This window comes from Diceros bicornis, chromosome 20 (genome assembly GCF_020826845.1).
Source record: "Diceros bicornis minor isolate mBicDic1 chromosome 20, mDicBic1.mat.cur, whole genome shotgun sequence".
NCBI lineage: Eukaryota > Metazoa > Chordata > Mammalia > Perissodactyla > Rhinocerotidae > Diceros > Diceros bicornis.
This window is the reverse complement of record NC_080759.1, coordinates 31,857,382-31,883,104: the sequence shown is the minus strand read 5'-3', so window position 1 is coordinate 31,883,104 and position 25,723 is coordinate 31,857,382. Positions and strand designations below refer to the sequence as shown.

General features: G+C 36.2%; 1 protein-coding gene across 1 annotated transcript in view; it reads left to right on the top strand.

Moving 5' to 3' along the window:
• Nucleotides 1-25,723, top strand: part of WDR70 (WD repeat domain 70) — a 308,270-nt gene that overhangs the window by 17,035 nt on the left and 265,512 nt on the right. The window contains exon 5 of the mRNA XM_058564205.1: nt 5,103-5,298. Within this exon, the coding sequence (XP_058420188.1) occupies nt 5,103-5,298 (196 nt within the window). The remainder of the gene's footprint in view (nt 1-5,102; nt 5,299-25,723) is intronic.

The following is a 25,723-nucleotide window of genomic DNA, read 5'->3' as shown; positions in this document are numbered from 1 at the left end:
ACCTCCCCCATTATCAACCTCCCCCACTGGACTGGTACATTTGTTACAATTGATACAATTACACTAATACATCATTATCACTCAGAATCCATAGTTTGCATGAGAGTTCACTCTTTGGTGTTGTACATTCTGTGGGTTTGTACAAATTATAATGACATGTATCTACCATTGTAGTACCAATCAGAGTAGTTTCACTGCCCTAAACATCCTCTGTGTTCCACCTATTTGTTCCTCCCTCACTCCTAACCTCTAGCAACCACTGATCTTTTAAATTTTTATCGAAGTAATGTATTCACATTACAAAGTCAAACATTATAAAGCCTCATTTCTCTCTGTTCATGATTCTTGCTTCCCAGAGGAAACCATTTTAAATTTTTTTAGTTTTTTCTTCTATTTACCTCCATATTTCTAAATTGTATTCTTTTACTGCTGTCTTGATTTTTTCTATTGTGGCAAAACTTTTATAACATAAAATTTACTATTTTAAACATTTTTAATTATACAAGTCAGTGGCGTTAATGACATTTATAGTGTTTTACAGCCATCATCACTGTCTATTTCTAGAAATTTTTATCACTCCAGACAGAAACTTTTACTGTTAAGCCATAACTTCCCACTCTCCTCTGAGCTCTGGGTAACCTCTAACCTACTTTCGGTCTCCATGAGTTTTCTTATTCTAGATATTTCATGTAAGTGGAATCATACAATATTTGTCCTTTTGTGTCTGGCTTCTTTCACTTTGCATAATGTTTTCAAGGTTTCTGTTGTATCAGAATTTCATTCCTTAAATGGTTGAATAGTATTCCATTGTATGTATATACCACAATTTGTTTATCCATTCATTTGTTGATGAACACTTGGGTTGTTTCCACCTTTTGGGTATTGTGAATGCAATGAACATTGACATACAAGTATTTGTTTGAGTTTTTGCTTTCAATTCTTTTGGGTATTTACCTAGAAATGCAGTTTCTGGGTCATAGGATAATTTTATGTTTAACTTTTTTTTGGTGAGCAAGATTGGCCATGAGCTAACATCTGTTGCCAATCTTCTTCTTTTTGCTTGAGGAAGAGTGGCTGTGAGCTAACATCTGTGCCCATCTTCCTCTGTTTTGTATGTGGGATGCCGCCACAGTATGGCTTGATGAGTGGTACATGGGTCCACACCTGGGATCTGAACCTGCAAACCCTGGGCCGCCAAAGCGGAGCGCAGGAACTTAACCACTGCTCCACTGGGCCGGGCCTGTATGTTTAACTTTTTGAAGAAATGCTAAACTGTTTTTCACAGTGGCTGCACTATTTTACATTCCTACCAGCAATGTAAGGGGGTTCCAGTTTCTCCACATTCTTACCATCGCTTATTTTCCATATTTTTTTGTTTTGTTTTGTGCTTATTGTAGCCATCCTAGTAGGTGTGAAGTGGTATCTCATTGTGGTTTTTGTTTTCACTTTCATAATGTCTAATGATGTTGAGCATCTTTTGATGTATTTATTGGCCATTTGTATGTCTTTGGAGAAATGCCTATTCAAGTCCTTTGCTCATTTTTAAATTGGGTTGTCTTTATGTTGTTGAATTGTAGGAGTTCTTTATACATCTGGTTATTAAACCCTTATCAGATATATGATTCGCAAATATTTTCTCCCATCCTGTAGTTTGTCTTTTCACTTTATTAATGATGCCCTTTGATGCACGAAAGTTTGATGAAGTCTAACTTTACTTTTTCTTGCCAATTTTACTTTTTGTTGCTTATGCTTTTGGTGTCATATCTGAGGATCCATTACCAAATTATGGGTCATGAAGATTCCCCCTGTTTTCTTCTAAGAGTTTTATGGTTTTAGCTCTTATATTTTGGCAGTTAATCCATTTTGAGTTAATTTTGTACATGGTGTGACATAAGGGTCCAACTTTGGTTTGATTTTTGGCTCATCTTGGTGATTCCAATGTGTAATGTAAGGTGTGATTCCAGGGTAGTTTTCCATTTTATTTTATGGATGTTCAGCATTCATTACATAGTGATCATTTTCTTCACTGTTTTTTAAGGCATACTTTCTCTATATAAACTATCTCTTAAGATAATTGGCTCTCTTGGCTGTATTTCATTCAGTCCTATATATTTAAAATAAGTTTCAGGTTTTTTTCCTTTATAGTATGTTGAGTCTATTTCACAGAACATACAAATATTTTTTGAAAATCTACAATGTTGTTAAAATTTGGTTTAGAGAAAGACAGTCATCTAAGATTACCACTTTTATTGGCTTTAAAGAAATATTTTTTAAAATTATTATTATTATTTTTTTTCCGAGGAAGATTTGCCCTGAGCTAATGTCTGTTGCTAATCTCCCTCTTTTTTTCTTGAGGAAGATTAGCCCTAAGCTAACATCTGTGTCACTCTTCCTCTACTTTGTATGTGGGTTGCCACCACAGCCTGGCTGTTGAGTGGTGTAGGTCTGCACCTGGGATCCAAACCCATGAACCTTGGCCGCCGAAGTGGAGCACACCAAACTTAACCACTACACCATGGGCCGGCCCCTAAAAGAAATATAGGGATGTAAGTTGCCATTCAAAAATCAAATACTGGGAAGAAATATGTCATTTATTCTATGAAATATAGTTGCAGGATAGGAGAAAAATATTGATGTACTCCAAATTTGTAAGGTAGGAATCATTTAGACATTTGCATTTCCTTTAAAAAAAATTAGTACTAGAAACAATGAATTTAGTTCCTAAATTGAAATTGTACACCTATACATCTTATTTAATACTTAAACTCTCAGTCGAGAAAAAATTAGGATTTGACTCAACTTTTTTCTCATCCAGTACATATTGTTTCTAAGACTCTGGTTTGTATTTTGGCACTATATTGAATCCAGGCATATTTTAAACATGGAATGTGTTTTGTTTTCTGTCAGGGACATTTTTGGGCATAATATCACAGACTTTGTTTTTCAGAATATTCAAAATATGTTAAAAATTGTTTATTTTTTTGGCTTGTGTACATTAGAAGCAAAAAGACAGAAATGGTATTAGAAGCTGTGTAGAAGCTTATGTATTCCATCTAGTTTCATGTGGGTATTAGGCCTGCATAATCAGCGTGAAATTAACATGGATCCATTTAGTTCTCAATTTGATGCTTTCTTCTGAACTAGTTAACTCAGTTAAAGCATGGGTGCTAGGGATTAACATTTCAGTTTAGAGCTCTCTATGGCCTGAAGTGCATTAAGAAAGTCTGTGACTTCTAAACCAATACATTTGGAAATTTGTGATTTAATCACAAGGGAGAAAATTTGGGAGTGTGACTACTTTAATACAAATTTATTCAGTCATTCAACTATTATTTATTGAACATCTGTTGTGGGTTAGGCACTGCTTTAGGCACTGGGGATACAGCAATTAGCAAGTCAGATAAGATCTCTGAGCTCATATTGTTGTGGGAGTATTTGAGGGGATGGATAACAGGTTATAAACAACTAAGTAACCAGTCAAATAATACAATTTAGCGGCCGGCCCCGTGACGTAGCGGTTAAGTGCATGCATTCCACTGCTGGCGGCCGGGGTTCAGATCCCGGGTGTGCACCGATGCACCGCTTGTCAGGCCATGCTGTGGCGGCATCCCATATAAAGTGGAGGAAGATAGGCACAGATGTTAGCCCAGGGCCAGTCTTCCTCAGCAAAAAGAGGAGGATTGGCATGGATGTTAGCTCGGGGCTGATCCTCCTCACAAAAAAAAACCCAAAAACAAAACAAAACAAAAAAGAACATATGTAATAAGGATAATCAAAGTAAGGTAATTAAGGTAATGGTGACTGATGGGAGCGTGTTTGAAAGTATAGAAGGGGCGAGGGGGCCCTGAAGGCCTCTTTGAGGAGGTGACATATGAGGAGACCTGAATGATGAAAAAGAGGCCATGTAACAATCAGTGCCAGCAGAGGGAAGTACAAGTGCAAAGATCTTCATGCTGAACCAAGCTTACCTTGTTCAGTTAGAAAGAACCCCGTGGAGCTGGAGCACGGTGATCTAGATCATTGTAAAAACAAAGAGAAACTCTCTTTATGGTGCTTTGCTAGCTCCTACCTTTGCATAAGGGTTATATGTACATGAGAATGTATTCCTTTCAGTATTGAACCTAGATGAAAATAAAAAGAAATATTCCATTTTTTCTTCAATAGATATTGAGTGCCTGTTATATCACTTAGATGCTAGGTCAGGGATCATTTAGGTGCTAGAGACACAGCAGTGAACACGACAGACAGAAATTTCTGCTTTCATGAGTTTATATACTAGGAATACTTTATTTGAAGGTTATACAATATTTAATAATTTGATAAAATATTTGATAGATTAATTGACAACATTAGGAATGCAATTCTCAACTCTTTGGGATGGGGTAGGAAGTGGAGGGATGGTGGATGGTGGTGGCTTTCAGAATGCCTATAGGTGTTTGATAAAGACCTTAATGAGACTGTGTAATAGTCCTGAGGTGTGTTGGTTAGAAAAAAAGTTGAGAATCAGTATGATACTCCCTAGAGTAAAGTATTTTTAGAATTCAGGAATGCTACATTTAATATTTTAGAAACTCAGCAAACTTGGATTAGTACTGAGAAATAATTTGTATTTCAGAAAGTGTATTGAAACATTTTGGGAGTAATATTAACTTTCTTAACATGACTGGCTTTATTTGCTCCTGTGGCAAACAGTGATTGGATTCAAATGTAGTAAATAGAGGCATTGGTTATCTCAGTGGTTTTCTTTCTTATGGATGTAGTATTTTGTAGTTTTTCTTCCATATTCCAGTTGTTCTGCTGGCTCTTTGTGAGTGAGGATGGTCTAATGGGCCTCCAATGTATAATTGCTATGACTTTTTACTTCTGACTTTATGTTTAGGTAAGATAAATATATAAAAGAAGTTTTTTACTTTCTTAAGATAAAATAATATTTGAGTTACACGTTTAATGCTTGAATTACAGATTTAAAAACATTTTAAAAACTCAGTTGTCAAAAGGAGAGGCAAGGTTTCCTCCCCTGATTTCCTGAGAAATCAGTACTATCTCTAGAGTGTGTTCTTTGTTGCAGCAGAGGTTAAGAGTTTCTGTTTCTGTATTTTCAGGGATACAAGCAGCAGTGAAAGTGAAGAGAGTTCTGATTCTTCTTCTGATGAGTTAATTGGCCCTCCTTTACCCCTTAAAATGGTGGAAGAACCAGTTAATCATATGGAGGAAGATATCATTGGTCCTTTACCTCCACCTCCTTATGAAGAAGTAGAAGAAGATGATGATGATGATGGTGATTCAGAAGAGGAGGAAGTAAGTATTTCAGTGGTAATTTAAGAATTCAGTGGAGTAGTGTCTTTAGAGTAGTGTAGAGATCAGTTCCCTGCTAAACTGTTATTCAGGAGTGAGAGCAACTTAAAAAAAAAAATCTGAGTTTACTACTGACAGCCTTTGTTGAAAGAACTGTAAAGAATATACTTCAGGAACAAGGAAACAGAACTCAAAAATAATAAATGGAGAGCAGGAAGCAACATGTTAAAAAAGAAATTAAACATTTTGTTAAATCTACATAAACATTGAGTGTAAATAATGGTGGTGATGAATAAATTTGGGGAGACTTAAAAAACAAAGTGGATCTAAAATTATTGTGAACAGTAGTGTGGAAGATGGGAGAGTGGAATCAGTTAATTCATTTTGAAGTCCTTGTATTGTTTGGGAGGAGGCTAGGGATATTAACTTCAGTTTAAGTCAAGTATGCAAGTTACAATTTTAAGGGTAACTGCCCAAAGAATAGAAATAAGTTGTATAACCTCCAAAATAGGAAAAAATATAAAATAAAGAAGAGCATTGGTATACTTAGTGTGTTTGACACCTGGAGTGGATAATTTTTCCATACCACCCTCCACTGTGTGACGAATTATTTTCAATAATAATTATGAAATGATGGGCCGGCCCCGTGGCTTAGCGGTTAAGTGCGTGTGCTCCGCTGCTGGCGGCCCAGGTTCGGATCCCGGGCGCGCACAGACGTACCGCTCGTCCAGCCATGCTGAGGCTGCGTCCCACATACAGCAATTAGAAGGATGTGCAACTATGACATACAACTATCTACTGGGGCTTTGGGGGGAAAAAAAAAATTATGAAATGAAACAAAGAATAATGATCAGAAAAGAAACTGGCAGCTTTTGCAAATCTGTCTATGACTTCTCAGAATGAGCATTTTTTGCATATTTGTGTTCAGTACACAGTATACCAAATTTGTCAATCTATGTTTGTTCATAGTTGATGAAAGACAGCTTTTAATTTTAATTTTGAAAAGTTTTTTTCACAGGAAATGACAGATATATACAGATATATTAACACACACGCACACGTGTGTGTATGTAAAATTAGGAAAAGAGGAACATAAGGTTATATTTGGCAGTTTCATTAAAAATCTTGTTTTACAGTAGATTCCTGAAACTGCAGTGTTCACTTTATCTTTTTTTTCCCTTTGGTATCAATTTTAGTGGCTTTTTTTTTTTTTTGTGAGGAAGACCTGCCCTGAGCTAACATCTGCCAATTTTCCTCTTTTTGCTGAGGAAGACTGGCCCTGGGCTAACATCCATGCCCATCTTCCTCCACTTTATATGGGATGCCGCCACAGCATGGCTTGACAAGTGGTGCGTCAGTTCGCGCCCAGGATCCGAACAGGTGAACTCCGGGCCGCCGCAGTGGAGCGCGTGCGCTTAACTGCTTGCACCACTGGGCCGGCCCCAATTTTAGTGGCTTTTAAATATCTCTGTTCTTGAAATATTTTCACTAAAATCTCTTTTCCAGAAAATTTATCATTTTCTAATATATTTGGTAAAGACTTCTAAAGTTTTCTTTTGCAAAAATCAGAGAAAATGGCTAAATAACGGAAAATATTGTCATTAAATGATCTGTTGCTTTAGAATGTTTTTGATGAAGACAAGTGAGGTGTTCAAACATTGCCCTTTTGAATTCTTCTGCCAACCTAGTCTACCATCTTTTGTTTTTTCTCTGGGCTTTCAGAGAATAGCAGAATGGAAGATATTCAAGTTTTGTTTCTTTGTCTTAATAATTATTGTTTATTTTGAATCTGCTGTTTAAATGCAGAAATGAGTAGTACAACAGGGATTGGAGATATGAAACTACCCTTGAAGTAAGCTTGAATGATTTTGAACCATTAAAAGCATTATCTGAAAACATGTGTAGCTGAGTTGTATGTGCATGTATGCGGTGCAGACTGTATAACTGGGAGTTCTCCAAATTAACTTCATGTAGAATGCAATGTTTATTAAAAGATAATTAATAAAAATATGCTAATTTGAAGCATACATATATATTATCCAAGATCAGTACTAATCATAGCAAACAAATTTCTGAACTGACATTTTTAGAATTGCCAGCAAATGGTGATGATAAAAAGCAGACTCATCTTTAGTTGATTGTATTTTTGTTTTTAAATTCTCTACAGAAAATGTACCCCCTTATTGTCTGCACCATTTCCACTGCAATGCTCTTGATAGGCCATTGAAGAAAACTTAATCATTCTAATAAAAGACAGGAATGGAGAGAAAAGTATATGAAAATGTTGGTAAATAGAGATCACAAAATGAGATGGTAGGCATGAATACAAGTATATCAGTATTCACAATAGATGTATATGGAGTCAACTTGCCACTTAAAAGATAAAAATTCTGATTGGATTGAAAAATTCAGGTATATTCTGTTTATGAGTGATACACCTAAAATGTAGTGACAAAGAAAAGTTGAAAGAAAAAGGAATAGAAGAAAATACAGCAGGAAAATGCTAATCAAAAGATGACTGATTCGTATTATAAAATTAATGTAAGACAAAATCATCTTTGTGTAATTCTGATTATCAAAATGACTGTTATTAGGTAATGGTAAAAGGAACAATTTATTCTTCAGGAAAATTTGGCAGTCCTTAAACTCTGTACATTTAACACAATATACTCAAAGCAGAAATTGACAGAATTACAAGGAGGAATGGACAATTCTATAGTCATAATGGGAGATTAAGAAATTAAGATGACAATTAGTAAGAGTATAGATTTGAACAATCCAAATGCACGAATTTTATCTGTTCAACCTATATAGAACCCTCATCCAAAATTTTCTTTTCAAGCACACATGGGTAATCAGAAACAGCAACAACATCTAGGTCTCAACGTGCTATGGACGTGAGAAATACGTACTTTTCCATTTCTCCTTCTATTTCTGTTTCTGACGTATATCACAACCAGCATTTCCAAGGCTAGGGCAGAGATGGTGTGAAACAGATATTTTGGAAATTTGGAAATGTTGTGAATGTGACTTCGCAGTGGCCTTTCTAGATTCTGATACATTATATTGGCCTTGAATGGAAGCCTTCAGTTTTCAGACTTGGTGGTTTGATATTAGATGGGTGGCAACTTCAGGCTGTTTTTTAGGTTCTGAGTGAGAACACGTTTCTGCTTTGTTGTATTTGATATGTGGACTATTGGCAGCTTCTAGATCAAACGATAGTAGAGTCAGGGATTATAGGCAGAGGAAGTCTGCTGATTACTGTCTAGAACATGAATGTTATTGTGGGATCTAGACAGACAAGTTAGCATGATTAATTTTAGGTAATTTACACAGCAGTATTTGGCCTGTGTTTCAACACTGAATTAAAATGTTTCTGGCCTTTGAAAGAATCTTGTTTTTGTGGTTGGTTGGACTTAGGGTCTAGTAGTTCTTTGCTTGTTGATTCAGAAACTGAATTTAGTTCCTTCAGGAAATCAGTTTGAGGTAATGCTAAGCAAAATTACAAGAGATTGTTTTATAGATCAGAATGCTAGTTATATTTTTACAATATGGGATATTATCAGAATTGTCCCATCCACTTATCAAGGCTTGACCATTCTCTAGGTGACCTTGATTGCGTCTCATTTTTTCTCTCATACTTGGATTCGTCCTCATCAACCTTTTGTGTCTTTTGTTTCCTTTTGTGCTTTTCCTTTCTGTATACTTGGCTCTAAGGTTGCAAACATACTAAAATCTTCCTTTAACTCAGTTTTCCCTCCAAGCTACTGTCCAATTTCCTCCTTCTCTTGATCACCAAATGTATTGAAAGCAGTATCTATATTTGCCATCTCTGCTTTGTCACAATGCATTTTCTCCTTAAATCTTTGTTTTCAGTTTCTGCTCGTCCCATTTCACTGAAAGTCTTCTCATTAGAGATCCGCAGTGACAAAATCCAGATACCCAAATCCAAAGGCCCTTTCTCAATTCTCATTCTGCACCTCTGCAGTATTGGACAATGTTGACTTCTCCTTTCTTGAAACTTTTCCTTTGCCGTTTCTTTATACTGTTGGTTTGCTGCCTATCTCTTGGACTGTTTCTTCAGCAGATATTTACTGAGCACCTTGTATGAGTCAGGTACTTTCCGGGTGTTGGGGATACAGCAATGAATAAATCAGACAAATCCCTGCTCTGAGGGTGCTTACGTTTCTGCTAGAGTCTCTTTTACCACTTAATTTTTCCTTACGTTTCCCCAACCATAAACATTCTTGAGGATCTGTCCTTGCCTACCTTATTTCATATTTGCCGTGTGTGGAGTTTCTTACATTTTCCTGTTCTCATGACTCCTATTCACTCAGAACAACTAGAGGCATTGCCCCATCTCATTTGAGCTTCAGATCCCAGCTTTCTTTTTTTTTTTTTTTTTTATTCTTTTCCCCCCAAAGCCCCAGTAGATAGTTGTATGTCATAGCTGCACATCCTTCTAGTTGCTGTATGTGGGACGCGGCCTCAGCATGGCTGGAGAAGCGGTATGTTGGTGCGCGCCCAGAATCCGAACCCGGGCCGCCAGCAGCGGAGCGCGCACTTAACCGCTAAGCCACGGGGCCGGCCCAGATCCCAGCTTGGTAACCACTCGTGAAACACGTCCATATTTAACCTCCAACAGTATTCTCAATTCAGCATCTAAGATCAAACTCACGCTTTGATTTTCTCCTACTTAAACTTTTGCTGTAGCCACTTAGCTTGTCTCTTTGCCTTTAGGATCTTTCCTTTCAATCCCTTTTCCTCACTGCTTCAAGACTAAACTATTTGTAACATGAGTCACATTGCAAATAATAGTACTCATTCCCTAAATGAGGGAAAATAAACCACTAGAGCAGGCAAGACTCCATCTGGGGATTCCTGAATACAATTTGATAATTTTGTTGCTCAGAAACTAACAAAGCACTGTGGCTTTTTAGAGAAACATTCTACTTAGTAGGAAAGCAGCCAAGTTCACATACTTGAGTGGCTAAATATTTCAGCAAGTATTATTGAAATTAATGGAAAAATATTTTAAAAGTAACTTTTTTTTTAACCCAGTGGTTCTTAATCTGAATGTAAGAATCATCTTTGGTACAACTGAAAAATACATATGCATAGGCTGTGTAATCTGGAGATGGATTCAGTAGGACTCGGGTGGACCCTGCCTCAACACCTGCAATCTGTGTTGTCAAAAAGGGCTCCACAGGTAACCCTCTTCCCAATTCACTTGTGGCTGCACCTCTTCCCAATGCACTTATGGTTACTTACTTAAATAGTCACAGCTGGGGTCGTAGGTTAACTATATTAGGGTACCTGCATAGGTTATGATCTGTATTATGCCTCATGGATACTTAAGGACGTGGGATATTGCTTACAAGATAATGTTTCTTAAAAAGGAGGATATGGAATTGCTGCCTTGTTTCTCTGTGATAGGGAAGCTACTTCGAAGTTTTCATATAAAACTTACATAAGAATATTCTTTCTTGCAAATAGGTTAGAAATAATATTTATTTTGATTATTATTTTGTGAAAAATATTTATTCCATAATATGTGAAGGTTGATATTTCTAGAAGTGTTAGTGTTTAGTTGCTTCTGAAGATGACATGGGAGAGATGGTCTTTTGAGTCTCACTCGTTTTTATATCTTTTTATGTCTATCTTGAATTGTACCTGTTAAATCATAACCATTATAGTTTGTGGAGGGCTATGAGCAGGTAGATATTCTAGGAATTGAGCCAGTAGCTCTGATAGTTGTTTTTATTATTGAAACTGTATTACTGAGTATCAAGAGCCTTAAAAATGTTCGTTTCCTTTAAACTCAGTAATATCACTTCTGGGATTCTATCCTGAGGAAATTTGGAAAAAGCTTTATGCGCAAAGATGCTTATCACAGTACTACTTATAATAGTGGTTTTCAGAATGTGTTCCATGGAACATTATCTGGGGATGGTGGGTGGTGGAATTGGATCCCTCATATCTGTTTTCATTTGAGGGAACTGATGAGAGCATGTCCACCTCACTGGTAGTACCAAGAAACTGATTTCCTTGTATTAAGCGCACTTCATGTATTTCTAATATGATGACTTTCCAGAAAATGAAATTTGTTATGTTCTGGCTTTTAGAAGGCAAAATATAAGTAAATTTCATAATTTATCAAAAAAAAGTTAGGCTTATGTTAGGCTTGCTCAGAGCTTTCTCTTGACAGAAAGGTTCCATGTCTAAAAATGTTTAAATATAAATAACTGACATATATAAAATATTTGGATAATTAGAAATAATGTAAATAAATATCTAATAATGGGGGAAGGACAAGTAAATTGTTATATAATCATATAAAAATATTATACAATCATTAAATATGTTTAATAAGAGTTTTCAGTAGTGCTAGGAAAGGATGTAAAACTGTATAGGCAGTATGATTTCAAAAATTTAAATGATACATATGCATGGAGAAAAGTACTCCCATTGCTTGATTCTGGATTGTAGGAATGAAGATAATGTTTATTTCTGCCTTATACTTTTCCAGTTTTCACACTGATCATAAGCTGTGCCTGTAATTAGAAACAAATAATGGGATTATGAACAGTTAACAGTTCTTCGTTGTAAGGCAATTAAAATCTTAATTGAAAAAATCTAGAACGAATAGAGAAAAAAACCCAAACAGAATAATGTTGAACATGAATATAAAATAGATCTTAAGTACTAGTGAATAAATTTATATCTTACCTTGTTCCAAAAAGTAAAGATTTAATGAAGTGAAATGCTATAAGAAAGCATAAATTAGGAAGAGTGAAGGAAAATAGAAAACCAAGGAACATAAATAAAGTTAATATAAAACATGGGAAAAAGAGTTCTAAATATTTGCTATGGGTAGGCCACAAAACCTAGTCACCCTCATTGATCCCTCTCTTTTCTCTCCTACCCCACATCCAATCTCTAATTCCTTAACACGTCTCATTAGCTCTATCTACAAAGTATACACTAGATCTCTGTTTCTCTCCATCTCCATTACTACCACCTTAATGAATCAAATATTACTTCAACATCAGCAGCCACTTAAATCATCTCCCGCTTCCACTGTTGACTGGAGTACTGTAATAGTAATCCAGGCAATAAAAAGAAGCAAAATAGAGATAGAGACAGGGAGATAATATAGAGTAGTGATTAAGAGAGTGGATTTTGGGGGCTGGCCCCGTGGCTTAGCGGTTAAGTTCGGTGTGCTCCGCTTTGGCCACCCGGGTTTGATTCTGGGGTGTGGACCTACACCACTCGTCAGTGGCCATGCTGAGGCGGTGACCCACACAAAATAGAGGAAGATTGGCACAGAGGAAGATTGGCACAGGTGTTAGCTAAGGGCAAATCTTCCTTAGCAAAACCAACCAAACCAAAACAAACAAGCAAGAAAGTGGATTTTGGAGCCAGATGGAGCTCTTTCAGCTTTCTAGTTGTGTGACTTTGGGCAAGTTACTTAACCTCTATGTGTTTCTTTCTTCTTCTGTAAAATGGGGCCAATAAAACACTCAACTCGAGTTGTGCGGATGATTAAATGAGTGAATGAATGTATATAGAACCCTTAGAATGCCTGGTATTTATCATTTTGGTCATCTCTTTTAATATATAGCAAAAAGTAAATAAAAAATTTAAAATGATTTTTAATAAAAACATTTAAAGATGACACTAAAAGGAAACTTTTATACCATATTAAATCATTCATTCATGCTTCACACCAGCAGTCAGTGTTATAAATAATTAAGGAGCATTAGAGGTAGTCCCTTTAAAATCAGGAATAAAATAAAGATGGTAACTGTCACATTATTATATTATTCTAGACATTGTTGCCAATTAAACAAGTCAAACTGAAATAATCAAGACTACTTATTAGAAAGGAAGAAGTGAGAATATTGTATTTCATATGAGTCTACCTAAAACAAAAAGGAACTAATCAAAACTTTTATAACAGGTTAATTTAATAGTGTCCAGTTTAAAGGGTTGAAAATGAAAAAGAGATACCTGTTTCACAACAGAAACAATAACAAAAAATTAGGAGTAAGCTTAATGAGAGATGTGTCTGAATATAAATAACACTATAAAGCTTTTCAGTACAGAAAAGAATTTGAATAAGTAAGAAACACTAGATAATCAGTAAATGTTTCTCAATTTTTTTCCCACAGAGGTTAAATAATTTGCCCAAGTTATTTGCTCACTTATCTAGTTATTAGATGGTAGAGTTGCAATTCAAACCCAGGCTGTGTATGTTTTTAACATTACTATGCTACCTCCCATTCTTGGAAGCCTGTGGAGTTGAGCTTCGAGCCTGTTTGAAGTGGCCAGCCTATATATATCAGTACATTATTAATATGGCGCCAGTGACAGAAAATGGAAAATAACTGGCTTAAACAAGATAGAAATCTTTTTTCTCTTTCACATAAATGAAATCAGGAGTTAAATGGACCAGAACTAGTTTGCAAGTCCAGGATATCAAGATGTAGCCTGCTTTTGTCTTTTTGTTCTGCCATCCTCAGTGTATGGACTTGAAGATGGATGCTCAAGCTGTAGCCATTATTTTTGCAGTTTTGTCAGCAGGAAGGCAGAAGGGATAAAGAAGGTATTCATTTTGAACTTCATATCTTTCTTTCACATGAGAAATATAATATTGACTTTAGGAGGCCAGGAGTCTAGCCAAAATTCAGTGCTTCCATTACAAAGGATAGATAATGGGGGCGATGGGAGGAGCCAACTGGAAACTGTAGTGAGTATAAATTTATACTCAATGTTTGGTGCTTTCAATTATAGTAACAGCAAATTAGTTTCTTATTTTTGTCTTTTTAACTGTTATGTATGACATGCATATATATACTCTGCTTATTTGATTTGATTTTGTTTGTTGTGAACATATTGGCCGCCTTTCTCCACAGGAACGAAAGACAAAGTTTATGGATACTAATGCAATCTTTAAGCTCTTAGGATTTGGTTACTATATCAGCATGCACAAATTTCATTTGAATTCCTTTGTGTCTGTTACATCCTGCTGTTTAGTTATTCTGCTGTTTTTATTTCTTCAGAAATGAGTTGCAATCTTTTTGGTTCATTTTGTTAAAGAAAGATTCCATAAAACTAGCCTTGACTAAGATTTTAGTCAAGTTCAACTATGTACCTATCAAGTTCATTTATATAGAGAATCATTGAAATACTCATAAGGGGAATGGAGGCATAAACACTGAATTTTTTTTTCTTGTCAAAAGGATTTCCAGTAAGAGATCTTAACGGAGAAAATGTATTTTAAATGCTTCACTTGAGGGGAATGTCCCTCTGTAACGAAGCAAGTTACACCTGTAAATAAAATAAGCAATTTCCCCTCAATTGAGTTTATGATTATCATTTCTTTTAAAGGACTTTTACCTCCTCCCTCCTCTCTTTTATTATTTTCCACAACTGACCTATAATTCGTGCCCCATTTAGCATGCGCTCTATTAGTAATTCAGGATATTTTTTTCAAGGACGTGTCTCGTCTTTCATCAGAATAGGCTAATATATAGAAGTAATGTATCAGACCTCACCAGTTCCTATTTGCCCGTTAATTCTCTCTGATGAAGGAGTCTGCTAGTTTTTTTTGTGTGTGTGTGTGTGAGGAGGACTAGCCCTGAGCTAACATCCGATGACAATCCTCCCCTTTTTTCTTGAGGAAGATTTGGCCTGGGCTAACATTCGTGCCCATCCTCCTCTACTTTATGTGGGACGCCGCCACAGCATGGCTTAGCAAGCGGTGCGTCAGTGCACACCTGGAATCTGAACCTGCGAACCCCGGGCCGCTGTAGCAGAGCATGCGCACTTAACCGCTGCACCACCAGGCCGGCCCCAGGAGTCTGCTAGTTTCGTGTTGATACTGATCAAAATTTTAATGCTTCCTTCCCATTCCTCCAGTTTCTGCTTGTTAAAATTCTGTTCAGCCTTTAGAGACTATTTCAGATGTGATTTCCTCCAAATAGCCTCTCCAGATGCCAGCTGCACGTGTTACTTGCCGGGCTTGGTTTCTGCCTTCTATAGCAAACTTAAACTATTTTCCTTGTTAAATCATTATTTGTGTGCTTGTCTTAACTCTTTTTCCCCTCCGCTTTGCAATCGCATGTAATGACTCAAGTATAGGGACTTGTATATAAATGGTAGGGTAATTTTTTTAAAACCCCTTGCAACTTTTAGTACAGTTACTTTTATATAGTACATACAGAGTAAATATTTGTCAAGTGGAATTGAGTGTATTTGATTTTTATAATTGAAAAGTTCATTGTATGACATTTGAGAGTGTTTACTCTTTGTGATATATCAATCCCTAGTTTTGTTTTTTTTTTAATAATTTTATTTATTTATTTTTTTCCCCAAAGCCCCAGTAGATAGTTGTATGTCATAGGTGCACATCCTTCTAGTTGCTGTATGTGGGACGCGGCCTCAGCACAGCCAGAGAAGTGGTGCGTCGGTGTGCGGGATCCGAACCCGGGCCACCAGCAGCGGAGCGTGCGCACTCAACCGCTAAACCAGGGGGCTGGCCCTATCAATCCCTAGTTTTTACATGGAAAACGGAAGCTAGAGATAGAGGAGTGAACAGAGGAAATGTGAGCATAGAAATGTAAATAAAAACCTATTTCTGTAAGAACCATTATATATGCCTTGTCCTAAGCTTACAATTTAGTTACGTAATCGTTTAATAATTGTAAGAGCCTCCTCATGGTCAAATGAGATTAATTAGTTAATTTAATTGTATAGACTATAAGTACTTATGAACCTACCTGTCAAAGCAGGCCAAAAAAAGTTGTGCTTTTCTCCTTAAAACAGTCTCACAAACTTTTAAAAAAAAGTGATTGTTTTTACTGAGGTATAATTTATGTATAATAATGTGCACAGATCTTAAGGGTTCAGTTTGATGAGTTTCAACAATTGTATATACACTGTGTGTTGCTACAATCCAAAACAAGATATAGGACATTTCCATCACCAAATAGCTACTTGTGCCTCCTTCTAGTCACAAAGCTTTTTAAAAATGAGTTTTTGATAGCTCTAGAATTAGAAGGAAAATTACCAGAGAACATAAGTAGTAGGTACATTAAGAACTACACAACCTGATTATGATTAATTTTCTTTAATTTGCATTTGACTTCAGTTGCTGATTAATAGTTGGTCTAATGTTAATGTTGTATATCATAATTTCTTTTGATGACAAGCTTGCTTTTCACGTGTTCTTTATTCCATTTTACTTATCTACAATGGTAATAAAATTGTTCTTAAAAATAGAATTCAGGGGGTGGCCTGGTGGCCATAGTGGTTAAGTTCAGCATGCTCTGCTTCAGTGGCCCATGTTTGTGGGTCCAGATCCTGGGCGTGGACCTACACCACTCATCAAGCCATGTTGTGGCAGCGATTCATGTACAAAATAGAGGAAGATTGGGACAAATGTTACCTCAGGGCCAATCTCCCTCACCAAAAACAAACAAACAAAAAAACCAAAAAAACCCCAGAATGCAAATGCAAATGGTATGCAAACCATTATTGAACTTTGTGAAACTACACCAACTGTTAAATAATTGGAAGTATTTAGTATTTGAAGGTTTATTATATTATTTTTTCAATTTAATAAGTGAACAAATATGCAAGTGGGATAGGGTCAGAGAAAAGAGGTAAAAATAGTTTTTAAACCATATCTATTACTTGTGCATGATTCTGATTTTTTTTTTTAAGGTAAAAAAAGTTGTAACATAATTAAATAGAGACTTGGAGATTATTGAGGATTTTCATTTTCCTTGCTGTGCTGTTTCCCATTATTACAGAAAATTGAAAGTTGCATTTTTATGACTGTAACTAAAGGGTAGATGTAACAGTGACTTTTTAGTTGTGAGCACCTGTTTTCCATGAACTTTGTCTGACTCCCTGGCTGGCACGTTCTGTGGTGGAGAGTCCAAGTTTGGGCCAACCACTGTGCTTTCCTGACTTCTGCTTTGAGGCTTCTCATCCCCTTGGCCTAGGTCATTGCCAGCCACCTGTATCAGTCAATCTCTTTCCCTCATGCGTAGGGAAAGGTTGAAGAATTAAAAGTGGAAAAAAACTGTCTTAGTTCTCAAGAGCTGATATGAGAATGAGATGACATATGTAAACACTTAACATAGGGATTGATGCATATTAAGCTCTCAGAATTCCTGAGTTTTATCATTGTTTTCATCATCATTACCAATATTTGATTAATGACCAATTTAAATTTAATTGCAGCTGACTGGAAAGAAAAGTTTTTAAAACAACGTGAGAAAGCTTAGTGATTTTAACTTTAGAGGGAAATTAATGTTCTTTAAAACAGAGCAATGTAATTAATTACACCTGCAAGATTCAGTCAGCAGAGGATGCTAGAAGCTCTATTCCAAATCCAGTGAGCGTGTTTCTTACCATTTCCTAACTGCTAATGTGTGAAGGTCTTCACTCTTTAAGATTGGCACTAGGGGGCAGTAGAGGCATGTTGGCTTCTGGCAAGAATCCATTTTTTTCAACTGTCTCCTGCCTACGATGGAAGGAAAAAAAGAATCTTGTAAACAATGCCTACAAATTGGAACAAGTGAGGTTTAGGTTGAGATTAATGCTGGAATAATTACATTTTTTATTTTGGAGAATACGGAAAAAATTCTTTTATGATTTGACAATATGATAATAAATACGTTTACAGTTTTTTTTTTAATCTTTAAGATTTTTGGATCAGTTTTTTAGATACAGATTCATGTATAGGGTAAGGCTTAATGGCAGGAATTTTAGGGATAGCCTCTTTATAATTTAAGATTTAAGTCTGTAAGGTGGATAAGAAGGTTTATTTCGCTAATCACCAGAGTAATCCAAACTTTTAAAAACACATATCAGATCTTGTCACTTCCCTGCTTCCTTTGTCCCTTTCCTGTCAGTAAGCCCTCCAATTTCTTCCTATCACATTGTTAAGAAATCCAAGTTCCTTGCCTTGATCTCTATGGCCTGCATGACTTGGCCTCTGCAAATCTCTGATGTCATCCTCTTCCACTCCCTGTCTTGCTTACTCTTCTCTACCCACATTGACCTTTCTGCTTTTCTTTGAACAACTATGCATGTTCCCTCATAGAGCCTTCTATTTACTCTTTTCTCTATGTGGAATAAGAGCTTCACATACCTCCCTTATTTCGTTTGGATCTTTGCTCAAATGTTACCTCTCTGACCACCTTATGGATCAGTACCCCCACTCCGTTCTGCTGCTTTTCCTGTCACTGCTTTATGGTACTTATCATTATTTGACATTTTTGTTTATTGTATTTCTCCTCACAGTAATGTAAGTTCATGAGGGCAGTTACATTGTCGCTTTTACTACTATGTCCCCAGTGGCTTGACTGGTACCTGGCACATAGTAGATGCTTCAGGAGTATTTGTTGAATGAATGACCATCCTTCACTGTGTCGTAGTTACTCTCTACCCCCTAAACATTTCATTGAATCAAAGCTAGCTTCTGATCTACTCACAGTTAACTTTTAGAAACTCAGGAATCAATACTTCACCCTCACGTTTCCAGGCTAGTCTTGCCACAGTCCCTTTGTCAGAAGGCTGCAGTTCTTTTTAAGCTCCCATTGCCAGATAGGCTTTTATATCCTCTCAGGTAGCTGCCGGGAACAGTCCCTAGTATAGGTTCTTTCTGCCTCTGAGCTGTGGTTTTCATGTTGTTCAACAAACATTTTGTGCAACTGCATGTGAATGACACTGCTAGTATGGATCATTTTCTTTATTAATAGTTATTGTATCGTGGGGAAGATGGGCTAGTTAATGCAGATAATACAAAGCATGATTTAAATACAGTGAGGAAGGCAGGAGGGTACTTGTTATCTGACTGTAGTCTCCTCAATTACAAGTTGTTTTAACATGTAAGTATTCAGCATTAAACTCTGGTAAACCTCTGTTAATATAAGGTATATATCGTGAATTGCAAATCTTGCAGGTGTAAAATTTCATTAAGTCTGTGAAAGTGGTTAAGGATGTCCATCACTCCACCCAAAGCCATTGTCAAATGAGGATCTAGTTGAGTTTGACCAGTTCTTAACTGAAAGAGAAAATTGACAAGGACGATAAATTATTTGAATATCATGGGATTAAGAGCGTTTGAGAAAATTGATGAAGGCCTTGAATATTTTTTGCAAAAACAGACCTCTTAATAATCCTGCCAGTCAATCCTGTAAAGTCTGTGATGCTGTGTTATGCTGTAGTAAATTTTAGTTGGAAAATTACCCCATACTTTCCATAAAATAATACCTGATTCATTCTTTGTGGATTCTAAGACTTAGTGTATTCTGAGATTTGAGACAGTTATGAGTTAAATTTTGTTAAAGATTAAATAAACTTGTATCTAAAAGTTTACATTTCATTTTAAGATATTTTGATCAAACCTTTTTATGTGCCCTCATCTATGAAAATTTGGGTCTCCTTTTCAGTTGACGTTGTAATCATGAACAAGTGTTATGTTCTCCGTTGTATCCTTTGTCATTTCTTATAGCCATATACCTTATCTTCGGGATTCACAGAACTGTTCATTTCTCCAAAAAATCCCTTGGCACATCTACTTCTTTCTCAGAACGTTTTTTTCGGTTACCCAAAGCTATTTACTATCATCAGTACTTTGTATGAAGTAATGAAATCCTCTTTTTTTCCCTCACTCTCTCTGCTCATAACACTACAATATTTTTTCATACTTTATATTTTTGATCTTAGGTTCAGAGAGTTGAATTATTCACACTTCATAGTTCTGGTAATGCTGTTGTAATTGGCGCTTCCAAAGTCCTTCACTTGTTATTTATGTGGAATCCTCTTCTTTTTTATCTTGTGCATTCATTTCTCTTTTCTTTCCAGTTCCTTATATCTTCCTACATATGCCTTACCTCTTGCCTCTATTTCACTCATGTTTCATTTTACCTTAAAGCTTTTTTTTTAACTGAATTCAGTGTAATTAAAATTTTTACCCCATATCATACTCTCAGTTTATTATTTTAAAATTTACTTTGGGTTGCTTTTATTTATTGATCTCATTCTTTTTTCTTCTACCTTCCCAACTAGAAAGTATTCATTTTTTTTTTTCCTGAGGAAGGTTGGCCCTGAGCTAACATCTGCGCCCATCTTCCTCTATTTCACATGTAGGATGCCGCCATGGCATGGTTTGATGAGCGGTGCGTGGGTCCACTCCCGGGATCCGGGCCTGTGAACCCCTGGCCGCCGAAGCGGAGCACCCGGACTTAACCACTACACCACCGGGCCAGCCCCTAGAAAGTATTCTTAAGAACAAAGTCATGTCATTAGTTTTTGCACTCCTCTCAGTGTTAAAAGAAGACAGCCATAGAAAAGGACACGTCAGTGTTTTCCTTTTAGTGGGTATAAATACAATATTGGAATGTAAAACATCTCTATCTATCTTTCACCCCTTCTATTTTACATGGATAAAAGTGGAAGATTTGCATGTGTCAATTTTGAAAAAGATTTCTTAATGCTTTAATCTTATTCAAAAAATACTTTTAAAGAATTTTTACAAAATCATGAATATTTACCAAAATTGATACAATTTGTCTTTTAGTGGAATTAGGCACTTGCCTGTTACCATGATTGTAAAGTTTGCATTTGAATGTTATATTTCTAGGTGCCAAGTTGATAGAATAGCATGTAAGTACATATTGAGGCAGCACACACAGAGCTTATTTTTTTTATTCTTCTATAGACCTTGATCCTTATTTGGAAAGACATTTTGTTCATACTATTTGTACTGAGTGCTAGAAGTGCAGCTAATTGTGAATTTGAAATAAGACCAAGACCACCAAGTTGATTCACATAGCCTACCAGGCAGCTGTTGGATGGTAATTCTACCATTTCACTACTGATCTGAATTGGAATCAAGGAGTCTTTATTCACTTCTGCATTCCATGGAGGCTTGCATACTATAAATGGGGATTAAATATTTTTGATAAATGAAGAAGTTAGTAGCTTGGCGAGGTTGATAGTATTGAGGCTTTGCAACTTCATGAGAACCGTCAGGTTGCCAGACTGCTTTGAACATTGAGAACCACTTTTGTGAGGAAGAAGAAAATGGCATAACATTACCAACCCTGGACCAAGATCCTGAATCCTCAAAGTGCTTAACAAAAAAATACCAAAGCTCCCCAGTTTCTAAACCAACGCCCAAACTCAAAATGATAACTTCTTTAAGAAGCAGCACTCCTATATCTGGATGTACCACAGGTGTAAAGCTTTTTAAACTGAATGTTAATAAAATTTTCGATGCTTTCACCTCCTTCTATGAAAAAAAAAAAGTCTTGATTTTTACTCTTATAAAAAGTGATGCTCCAACAAACCAGGAATTCACTGTTAAGCCACAGTTCTGTATCAACAGTCCTCTTTTGTTTATGTTAAAGAAATAAGCATTTGCTCAAATCTAGGACCCAACAATAGTACTGACACTGGATACTTTGTGCAGCAACATTCTAAGCACTTAAGGTGAAATAACTCATTTAATCCTCCTAGTACTATTGTCCCCCTTTCACAGATAAAAAACTGATACTGAGAGGCGCTAAGTAACTTCCCCAAAGCCACCCCGTAGTAAATGGTGGAGCCAGGTTTCAAATCTAGGGACTCTACTTCAGAATCCATGTGCTTAACCATTATGCCCTCCTTTATGACTGGTTGTAAGCTGTCCTGCTTCTCAAGGTCATTCTTGCCTTTCTCCTACACTTGCCTCATGACCCATCCATACAAACTAAGAACAGTTTTTGACTACGACTAACTCTTTCATGCAATCCAGTGTGCATTTCCTTCTCTCTAAACCCTGGCCAATACTTAGTACGACTCCGTTCACTTGGCAATCTTTGTAAGCAGTGACCATTGTGGGTACATTGTGACAGGCCTATCTCCTTCATCGAGGAAGAACCTTCTCATTCTTCAGGATCTAGCTCTTCTTATGAAAGGAGAACATTTTCTCATTGTAAAAACCTTCACTGACACACAAAAATAGAGTTGTGTGCCTCTTCTCCGTTGTGCTACTTCTGTATTAGTTATAAAATTTTATATTTTTTATAACAGCTTTATTGACATGTCATATATCACAATTCACAATTTTCAGGTATGCAATACAGTATTTTTTTAGTATAATCATAGAGTTGTGCAGCCATTACCACTATCTAATTTTAAAACATTTTCATCCCCCCAAGAGAAATTTTGCATGCTTTTAACTTTGACTCCCTATTCTCTCCCCACTACCCTGCCCCCAACTCCTGGCAACCACTAGCCTACTGTCTGTCTCTATGGGTTTGCCTGTTCTGGACATTTCATATCAATGAAATAAAACAATAACTGGTCTTTTGTGACTGATTTCTTTTACTTAGCATAGTGTTTTCAAGCTTCTTTCATGTTGTAGCATGTATCAGTAGTTCATTTCTTTTTATTGCCAAATGATATTTCATTATATGGACATACCACATTTTTTTAATGCATTTATTAGTTGATGGACATTTGGGTGTTTATGCTTTTTGGCTATTGTGAATAATGCTGCTATGAACATTTATGTAGAAGTTTTTGTATGGATGTATATTTTTGTTTCTTGGGGAGTGTGTATCTAGGTGTAGAATTGCTAGGTCACATGATAATACTGTGTTTAACATTTTGAGGAACTGCCAAACTGTTTTCTAAAGTGGCTGCACCATTTTACAATCCCACCAGTAGTCTATGAGGGTTTAAGAAGCCTAACTCAAGGTCACAAAGATTTACTTGTATGTTTTTTCCTCAGAGTTTTATAGTATTAGTTCTTACATTTAGTTTTTTTTTTTTTTTTTTTTTTTTTTGTGAGGAAGACCAGCCCTGAGCTAACATCCGAGGCCAATCCTCCTCTTTTTAGCTGAGAAAGATTGGCCCTGGGCTAACATCCGTGACCATCTTCCTCTACTTTATATGGGACGTCACCACAGCATGGCTTGACAAGCGGTGTGTTGGGGTGTGCCCAGGATCTGAGCCTGCGAACTCGGGGCCGCCACAGCAGAGCGTGCGCACTTAACTGCTGCACCACCGCGCTGGCCCCCTACATTTAGGTTTTTGATCCATTTTGAGTTATTTTTTGTGTATGATTTGACATAGGGCATTTTTCTGTTATTGTCTTTGTCACAACTCTGATAAAATGATTGTAATTGTGATACAATTATTTGTTTACAAGTGTGCAAGCTTCTGAGCTCCGTGAAGACTGTGCCTGTGTTTTCATTATCTTGAGATTCCTAGTATTTAGCATAGTACCTGGCACTCAAGCTTTATTAGGTACAGCTTTTATTAAGTCTGTCTGTGGCTTTGAATGTTTTATCTTGAAAATACACAGGAAGATTTTCAAGATAAAATGTAAATAGTTAATAAATACGTCCCCATGTTTTAGAAGGACATATAAACACACTATGATAAGTACAAACCCTGATCATGTGTTTTTTTTCTTACAGATATCATGCTTATTTTCTTTTGAAGACAGACTTTCATTACTAGGCAATCTTTATATCTTCAATTAAGAATGAATACATTTTGAGCACCTACTATATGTCAGACACTGTGCTAGGTATTGAAGATACAAATCATAGTACCCATCCTCAGAGAGCTTACAGACTAGGGGGAGATGGCACGTAAACAGTCTGCTTCTGTTCTTTAGCAAGAAATGCCCAAGAGCAATTTAAAATATTTGGTTGTAGTGCTGTTGGCATTAGACGTTATGGAAAGTATGGTGAAATGTTAATAATGTGTTTGTTCCATATTTGGTGGGATGAGTAGGATGTATAATTGCTAGAGGTAGAATTGTAGAATGAATCTAAGAGAAACTATATGGATAGGCTTTTGAGATGTCTCTAATTTTCACTGCCCCTTTGACAATTGTGAAGCATATACATGTTTTTGCATGTATGGAAAGTAATATTAAATCAGATATAGTATCTATTCTGCAGTGTTAGTCTTTTAAAAGAGCTGTAGCAGAGGAGAAGGATAAAGATATACTTCTCAATATCAGGTAAATTTAATAAAAACTTATTGTGTCTCGGACTTCTTTTGTTTTCCCAAATAAATTAATTCTCACCTAATTTGACTGACAACTTTGACACCTTTTGTAGTCAAAATTAGTAGAGTCTATGCGTCTTTAACTAAATATAAAAAGACTGCCCAAACAATAACTCACTTTTTATAAAAAATGGATATGAAATCTTAAGCATAACTCAAAATACTACACTATATAACCTATGTTGAACTAATTCTGTGCTGCATATCTAAGATTCTGAAACTTGGTACAACTTTTCTATCTCAAGGCGTTTTATCCGTGGTCTCAATTTCTAAAATGTGTGCTTTCAGGATAAAACCTTTGTAGCCATAGGCTCATAATAATATCTTACTTATAATGGGTTGTAATTATAAAGTGTTTTGCCACATTACCTCATTTGATCATCACAGCAACTCCTCGTGAAGCCAATTGGGCATGTATTACTATAGAGGAGGCATTATGTTATAATGATTACGTGCACAGACTTTGGTGCCAGACTTCTAATTTCAAATTCCCTATCAGTCACTTACCAGTTATGTGACCTTGGAAAAATTATTTAACCTCCCTTTTCGTCAGTTTCCTTATTTTTAAAATGGGGTGATAATTGTACCTACCAGAGAGTTGTGAGGATTAAATTACTTAATATGTATGTGGTGCTTTGAACAATACTGGCCCATAGAATGCATGTGTATGCTAGCTGTTACTATTATTATGTATATCCAGTAGTTAAGGAAATAGAGGCTCTAGGAAGAAGGGATTTTTCATTCTTACCACTAGTAAGTAATAGAATTGAGATTCTTGTCCTGTTCTTGTCTTGTCTCTTTAACACAGTGTGAGTTTTTCTTGAGTAGCTGTTGAATGAATGGTTGTATGAATTGGAAAAAAATCCCATGTTACCTGTCAGTTTTGGAAAATTGAATTATAGAGTAAGATTTTAAGTAAAATTGACTTTCCAGATTTTCCAGTTGAATATCTTTATTAGGTTATGGAAATTATCTGAAGATGTAAAATGTAGCTCAAGTAATATACTACAAAGCTATAAGAGGACTGGTGAACTTGTGTTGCAATAAAGTGACAATCTCAGAAAACCTTTGCTTCTTATACTTTAATGTGCATACAGCTCTTCTGGGGACTTTGTTAAAAAGCAGATCCTGATTTAGTAGATCTGGAGAGAGGCCTGACGTTCTGAATTTTTAACAGGGTCCTGGGTGATGTCCGTGGTGCTGCTCTGTGGACTACACTTTGAGTAGCAAGGCATTAGAGTACATTTTTAGCTTTTATGAGAACTGTGGAGATATCAGGCTAAGGCTTGTATTAATTTTTACTTCACTTATAAAAAGGTGCTTTATTTCCCAAATG